Source organism: Centruroides sculpturatus, unplaced genomic scaffold, assembly GCF_000671375.1.
Source record: "Centruroides sculpturatus isolate CEXI.00-Female unplaced genomic scaffold, Cexi_2.0 scaffold8, whole genome shotgun sequence".
Classification (NCBI taxonomy): Eukaryota; Metazoa; Arthropoda; class Arachnida; order Scorpiones; family Buthidae; genus Centruroides; species Centruroides sculpturatus.
Genome location: NW_019384535.1, coordinates 1,019,230 through 1,027,728, shown reverse-complemented (window position 1 = coordinate 1,027,728; position 8,499 = coordinate 1,019,230). Strand labels below are relative to the sequence as shown.

General features: G+C 35.8%; 1 protein-coding gene across 1 annotated transcript in view; it reads left to right on the top strand.

The window, feature by feature from the left end:
• LOC111623228 overlaps nucleotides 1-8,070 on the top strand; it is a 13,277-nt gene extending 5,207 nt beyond the window's left edge. The window contains exons 3-4 of the mRNA XM_023365724.1: nucleotides 6,993-7,768; nucleotides 7,854-8,070. Coding sequence (XP_023221492.1) covers nucleotides 6,993-7,768; nucleotides 7,854-7,952 — 875 coding nt within the window. The 3' untranslated portion in view covers nucleotides 7,953-8,070. The remainder of the gene's footprint in view (nucleotides 1-6,992; nucleotides 7,769-7,853) is intronic.
• Nucleotides 8,071-8,499: the final 429 nt, after the last annotated feature.

The following is an 8,499-nucleotide window of genomic DNA, read 5'->3' as shown; positions in this document are numbered from 1 at the left end:
TATGTTAATTTAAGCGTACAGAAACGTTGCTGTTGTTCCAGCAAAAATCTTGATTTCACTTTACCGAGTGCCTAGTAGGTAATTTGCAGATTACCTAGATACTCTGCACATAGGTAATTTGAGAAATGGAATAATTTTCGCAGCTTTAACGGATCACCCTAGTTAATTCGCAGATTAGCTAGGTAATCCGCACATTAACGGATTTCGAACTTTAGCGGTAACACATATAAGTATAATATAATGTATAATATAAAGTTAACATAAATATAAACTTTACATAAGAAAAAGTATTGAATAGGTTAAGAAGAAAAATTAAATTTTTATTTGTTTCACAAGTTTAAAGTTTAAACATATAAAACAAATAAAATACAATTTAAGGGTTTTACAATGCAAAAACATGAGAATTTCATCATTTTCAGGGCATAACCTATTTTTTTCCGGCTCATAAATGCTGAAAACTTTTTCACTTTCAATGGCACTTAAATATTTCATAGCTATTTTGCTCAAATTAGAGATAAATGTAAATATGTTTCTAATTCTTGATCGAAACGTTTGTTCGTCTCTTTCGTTTTTTCCTTTCTTTTTAAAAACATGCTATTCTTCATTCTTTCGTTTACCAGAAGCTAATTCATCAAATAAATCAGAAAAACTTAGAAATTCACCTCCAGAAGTAGAAGCTTCAGATTTAATTCTTATTGAGATTTCCTCTAGCATATCCTCTTTTTGAAATTTCATTTTGAATCTAATAAAAATGACAAGCATAAAGACTTGTTTTTTCTATATGCTGAAAATCTTTTTTCTATTGGATTTTCTAGTTCTTCTGTTGTGGTATTAATGCCACTAAAGGAACTACTGATCTTTGCTTTTGATAAGAATAATTTCAGAGTCTGTATTGTGGGAATTATTGAAGATGAAGTGGCTTCTCGTTTGTTGGCTTTCCACAGTAATTTCTTTGAATGGTTTTACAAGTAGAACAATTTTTTCAACGAGAGACCGCTGATATGGGCTCAACGTAGGAATTTTATTATCTATAGTATATGTGACAAGGGCCTTTTGCTGTTCCAACATGAAGTACAGTATGTAGAATTCCAGCGAGTAGGAACATCTTGAATTAATTTGTGTTTCTGCAAACCTAACTTTTCTTGCAAATATTCTCATTTGATTACAGCTACAGAAGAATAATTAAAATGTGTGACAATATTTCTATTAACTGTGATTATACTTTTCACATCTTGTTTAGAAAATATGCATTCGTTTAGTGTCAGCTGCAGCGTATGATAATGCTTCTAAGTTGCAATTCCTAATTCCAGCTACCAGATTTACTGCAGAATCTCTTAGTACTAAGAATATCTTATCACTTGTCAACTTATACTGTTCAAGAACAATTTTTAACTGTTCACTGATTCCTGTAGCTGTGTGGAAACCTTCAAAGGAAACGATTTGCAAAACAGCTCTTTCCTGCTGAAAATCATCCTTCAACCAGTGAGCTGTTACACTTAAAGAGAATTGTTTGTAGTTGCTGTCCAAATATCAGCGGTTAAAGAAATATATTTTGTTTCTGTTAAACACAGAAACACTTCAGCTTTTTAAACAATGTCGAAGTTTCCACGCGTCAACGATTAAGTGTTGAGATTTATTTTAGAAACAGAGGAAGAGATTGTTGATTTTGCGAGGATATTCGATCGTCTCTTGTTTACCTGACCCGAGGGAGATGGAAATACCAGGTGGAGAAAAATGGATTTTTTCCACATTATAATTAACTCCAGGATCTCACACTATTAATGCAATAAATTATTAACACTAATCGGCCGATTAATCGGTAATAGTCCATTTTGCTTATCGGTGCATCCTTAATAAATTCCTATTACAAATAAAAATAATTTATTGTTAATTTAAAATCTTCGCTAGGGCGCCTCTAGTGCCCGTTTTTGGCATACCGTTACGCGGACGGATACCGGTTCGATGGGTTATATATTATAGATTTGCTAAAAATATGGGTATTCTAGAGCCTCAGACTCTAGATTCTAGATATTTCCATTCGAATCTGGGTCAAAGCATTTCAGGATTTTTCTTTGGCAGTTTGTCCTAGACGTATCAGGCTGCCACCATTGTGGGCTTGGCCGAACCCATGATAGGTGCCTAAAGAGGCACTCTTAGTACCACAAAGAAATGCATCTTAGAGGCAAAAAAGATTATTATAGATTAGTTAGTTATGAAGTTTATTTTGCATCCAGTGAATTCTACAGGATGGGTGGAATGTAACTTAGATATCGAGAAATCACAATAATTTCTATACTTCTGAAGCAAAGATGGTGAAAATTGACATGTACTGTACCTTATTATATGGATACAATTAGGCATTGATGCCATTCACCAATTTCCTCCAACCGCCTTCCATTCAGTCCCTGATGGCTTGTCATATGGATGGACAGCCATTTCTCTACTGCCACCAAGCCTGTGGTCATTGGCTTCAAATTCTTGTTGTTTTCCTTGTTGGCATCAAGTCCCTTCACTATATGCCATTATCTCTGTGCAGAAATCTGAACTTGCTGCTAAACAAACAAGCAGTCAGTCATCTTTTGCCACTGTCCAAACCACCCATGTGGGAATAATAATTCCAATGATTGTTGTACACGCACATACAAATTTTATTACGACATTATTGCAAAACAGCAACTTCAAAATGCCTACTTACTTTCCAATCACCTCATATATAAACAAACTAAAATGTTACAGATAAGCTAAGACCTATTCATTATTAAACGTTTTAACCGTATAAAATCATTTATTTAAATTAAAAAGTACATAATTACAGTATTGTTAGAACATTTAGGTAGGATTAACAAGTTTGTTGAATAGGTTGGATATTCGAATGTGATAATATAAACACACTAATTTTAAAAACTCAAATAGAATTTACTCAATTAACTGTTCCAGTGTATAATTAAAATTACTAATTAATNATAAAAGGATTTTATTATTTTTTCTCATAATACGATTTCATTACATTCGAAAAAGGAAGGTTGCCCGTAAAAATGATTTTTGCATTAATGCGTTTATTGTTTTTTGAATATTTTGCCTGCGAAAATGACTTGGATATTATTTTTCTAAAAATATAGTGGAAATAAGGTAGGTCGATATAGAAACTATTTATCGCGCATGTACTGTGTATAGGCTTCAAAATAAATAAATAAATAAAAATAAATTTTATCAAACGATGAGATCAGCCGATTAATCGTACAATATTTTATACCCCAAGGAAAATACTGTAAGTCTACGGTAAAATCAATTTCGTTTTCCCACGGTTAAACTTGGCCGCTAATTGCTGTTGCGATAACTTTAACGCCATCTTCTAACGACGGCGCTTTGCATTTCTTTCGTTTTTCGGACAATTTCGAATAAACTGAAATGAATTTCCTTTGTCGCTAGACTAATTCGTTAACACCCGCACCTAATTTCCAGGGTGGGAGCAGTGTCCGAGATGGGTTCGAACGACAGTTTAGATTAATTAATTATATTAGGAGGCGGAAACGTTGTCGAACAATAGTTTAGACCAGATATCTTCGCGGAAGTGGTCGCTTATTACAGTTGTTGTATGTTGTTTCGGACCAAAAATCGATGCCCGCGTCGCGTTACGCGGGTGGTAGTTTAATACGGGTAACTTATACGAAGACTTTGTGGATAAACTATTCGGTGCCAGAAATTTTTGCCCGTTTTGACGGGTGGTCGCCTAAGCAGTTTTCACTGTATTTTATAGTCCTGGTTATTCTCATCACGGTAAGCGAGGTCCTGGATGTTCGTGGAAAGAGTCATACTATATAGGAGTTTGGAATTTTCTCGATACCGTTGGTAATGAGATCTTGGTAGATTTTGTCAGGAAGGTTTGGAAGGGTTTTGTGTGAATTTTGTCTTTCCAGTTAGAGAGGTCAGTTGTGTTTTTGAGATTCCGAGACCACATAGCTGCTCCAATTTTAAGGTATAGAGGGCAGAGTCCGCTTATGACCGAAAGGACCGAGGTGGGCGCAGTACGGTAGGCAATTCGAAATACTGCAATTCTTTGGACTTTGTTAAATTTTTTGATATTTGCTTGCTTGTAGGTGGCACGCATTAATCGACAATGTGAAAACGAACACAATATTCCCGTATCCTGCCGACTAGCGGAAGCAAATTTGCACGTACCGTACTTTATACTTGAGCGTGCTCGATTTTATTAAATTTAGGCAACGCGACTCATGGACGATCTGCCAAGGGAAATACTTTCCGGGAGATCTTTTATGGGAAACTCGTCATTTAGAAGAAAACCCGGAAAACTCCACGTGGCCAGTCCGTTGGTTTGGTGCGAACCCACGACTACTGTAACTAGTGTTCGGTGGTTTTATCCACCCGGCCACTGGAAAATGCACTTGGCACGCGCGGTGCCTAGCCCGATACAAGTAATTAAACTTTTTCACGCAGAGTTTTACGGTTTGGCACACGCATTAAGTAACTTAAATTCCATTTCAATTAATATATTGAAATGAAATCTTTGCCTATATCTTTTCGGAAACTATACTACAGCTCTTTCTCATTTGTGTCTTCTTCGACTTAGGCCCACCAGTGGCCGAGTGGATAAAACCGCCGAACGACGATAGATCACGGGTTCGCGCCTCACCAGCTGCAGCGAGTGACACGACAAATCATTATTTTATTAAATTTAAATCATCATATTCACACTAATCGTAGTCGGCACGAAAAAGACACGACCGATAATCTGAGAAGGAATGTTCGTTGTGTGTGACGTGCGGGTGCGTTATATTGTAGTGTGAACGATTTTGCCATTCGGATCGTCACGTTCGTATTATTAATATAAAGATATGCTATATTTTTGTTTAAGATATGATATATTATTATTTATTTATATAAATTATAATTTCACTTAAAGATTTATATACGACAATAGTCACAATTTATAATTATTTGGTGTTTCTACACTTCTGCAGTCTGTGTGTGACAATTTTTGCCTGGGTCGTTAGATATTCGCTTTCTAATGCCTCTAGTTTGTGATTTTCTGGAGTAGTTGTTAGAATTTGTAAGTTTTTTATTGTCTACTCAATTTTCGTCATTTAATAGTCTATTGTTTGAAATATAAGAAACGAACGAAATGTCACCCATCACCTAATGGTACTTGTTGTTGAACTTGGCTTACGTCAGCGTGATTATCGTCGCCATATTGGATTCTGATGCTGTTTTTGGCCTAATAGCATATTATAAACAAAAAGCACGAATGTGAGGCTAAATACGCGTATATGTAGTTTATGCGCGATTAAATCGAACAATTTAAAATAAAGATGTACTTATCCCCAGTTGAAATTTTCAGAGACTGATTACATTTGCTACCTGAGCACAATAATCACTCGCTATTAGGGCATTTCCCGTATGTATAATTCATTTATCAACAAGAAAATTTCCAAATTTATAATTTTTACCTCTTATATGTTCTGCTTGAAGAGAAAGTGAAACTTGTGCATGCCTAGAAATGTTTTAACGCTATCATCTGTTCCAATGCGTTTTATATACACGTGCAGGCTCGTACGCAGGATTTTTAAAAACTTTTTCGTAATGTAATTTATTAAATGTTTACGAAGATCTTTATGGTAAAATTGCGGATTTACAGAAAGGACACGCTTTACAGCTGTTAAGGGCCCAACAGCGTTATTCACATCTGATTATTCACAATTATAACCTGATTACTGGTACACATGAAACGGTTTATCAGTAACTAGTAGCCCGGGACGCCCCCTAGTGGGCGTTCTTTACAAATTTCCATGGGGCACGGTTCCTTTGACCTTTTTGTTCCTATCAATACGCTCTACAGCTCCATTAATTAAAGTCCCAATAGTAAGATTTACCCTCCGAATAAAGGGGTGGCGACCCCCAAACTATAGCCCCCTGTGCGAAGAATAAAGTCAAAGGAACCGTACCCCTTCGCGAGATATAAGCCCTCGAAAATTCGCCTACGTCATTTCCGGTCACGTGATACCGTGGTCAAAAGGGAGCCTACCGCGCGAAAAAAGAGATTAACGCGCACTCACGCACACTCGGGGGTCGCCGACCCGCTCACTCGCGGGGTAAATTGTGGCAAACAGGCGGTCACGTAACCCTTAGAATAATTTTCGGAAGGCTATATCTCTGGAAGGGTCGCCACCCCTTCATTCGGAGGGAAAATCTTACCGTCTCAATCGCGTTCATATGGACCTATTAAACATTCTATAAATACTTTAAAATAGTTTAATTTGTTTATTTACCTTCGCTGGTAAACCTCGATTTTAAATGTATCCGCCATTTTTTCAACAAATTTCCCGTGAGTCAATGCGGGACGTTCACTGAGTCACGGGATGTTGTAAACGTGCGGCGCAAAGTTAATCGAGGCATATAATAGTTATTTATACCATTCCGTGGTATAAATAATAAATTCTAATTACTTACCGAATAATCGGTAAGTAATCGGTAATCGGCCAATTTTACATTTTGGTATTTTTGTTAGAATGTTACGTACAATGCTAGTAATAAGAACTAATAAATTTCTGCTATATATTTATTATTTATTACATGACAATCTGAATATTAAAAAAATGTTACTAATCAAATTATTCCTTTTATCGATACACATGTTACCGCTAAAGTTCGAAATCCGTTAATGTGCGGATTACCTAGCTAATCTGCGAATTAACTAGGGTGATCCGTTAAAGCTGCGAAAATTATTTCATTTCTCAAATTACCTATGTGCAGAGTATCTAGGTAATCTGCAAATTACCTACTAGGCACTCGGTAAAGTGAAATCAAGATTTTTGCTGGAACAACAGCAACGTTTCTGTACGCTTAAATTAACATATTGTTATTTATTTAATTTTCAATATCTAAAGAATCAAGTTAATACAATCAACAAATTAGTTGATTGAATCAATCATCAATCAATTAAAAAAACTTTAATACAAAAATCAAACGGTTTANAGCCAATTTTGATTCTTTTGAATGGGATTACTCCTGCAGTAGTATTTCGTTAAAGGAAAGCAGAAGGGGGGAGAGTATAGAAAGCATTAAATGGAGGAGGACTGCATCTGGACATTGGACTAGAGCCGCGTCCTCCTCTTTTGAATCTTCTGTTCCTCGTAGATTCGACTCGATTATTTCCGATTTTCATTCCAGTAGATCTGACAATTTGGACGAAGATGTACGCAATATTCCTTTGCGGTATTCAGAAAGCGATTCTCTTAGCAATACTGATTACGAGTACGAAGACGTAGGCGATCATACGAAATCAAAAACGTTTTCTGAAAATCACGACGTTGATCAAAAACTTCGTAGGGATAATTATTTAGGAAATACTCAAAACTGCAAGAATAAATTTTTAAGCCAAATTCACAACGGATCACAGAAACAAGAGCCATTGCCTCTCGGCGATAAAGAATCTTTGGTAACTCTCCGCCCTGAAGCATCTTTGACTAATTTGAAGCAAGTTCAAAAATGTTTTTCTAGAGCACAAGAAAAACGTGATTCCGATTCAGAAATTTCAAAAGTGCGAGCATCAAAACGAATTGAATCGGAGACAAAGACAATAGCGAAGAGTCATTTGAATGCTCCTCGTCCAGAATTTACAAAAACTCAAATTTCTTCTGTTAGTAAAACTCGACAGAAAAATTCGGTAGGAAGAAATAAGAAAATTTATCGCAAACGCAGATATAAACGTTATCCAAAATCCGTATTGACTGATGAATCTTCCCCATCACCGGTAAATCACGTCAATTTTGACAGTTTTTTTTTCTTTGTTTTGTACGAATTAAATTTATTAATTCATCAATTAAAACAATTTTTAGATACGTAAGAAAGGAGAACGAATTTCAAAGCCCCGTAAACAATTACCATCGGTCGATCAAAGTGAAAATTTGAAGCTGTACGAATTAACACAATCGTGAGGAAAGAAAATGAATGACGAAGATTATAAAGCTATTAAAATATACTTAAGAAATGAATCAAAACAGATTAATGAAATTATATACAATTTGTTTTTCTTCGTAATTAAAAACATTTTCACAAAAGATTTACAAATATTGAATTCTATATGATATTAAATTATTGGAAATATAAGTAAACGTGGTCTGTTATTTTAAATCTATATCTATAAACGAGAATGTTTGTTCGATATGCATTCCTAGGACGTTCCACTAATTGCTACGAAACTTCAGTTCCGTTAACATACTACTAACTTAAGGAAAGAGAGACGGACAGACAACAATGGAAATTTATAGATCTACAATTTTTTCAAATTGTAACCCAATAATTTTTTTATAAAAGTAATATTTACGAGAGGGCCCACCAGTGGCCAAGCGGTCTTCGTTCCCCGAACACTGGGAGTTCGGGTCGTGGGTTCGCGCCTCGCTCGGACGGGCTGGCCACGTGGAGTTTTCCGGGTTTTCTCCACGTCTGTAACGCCTAAATAGGGACTAGTTTCCCTTAAAAAGA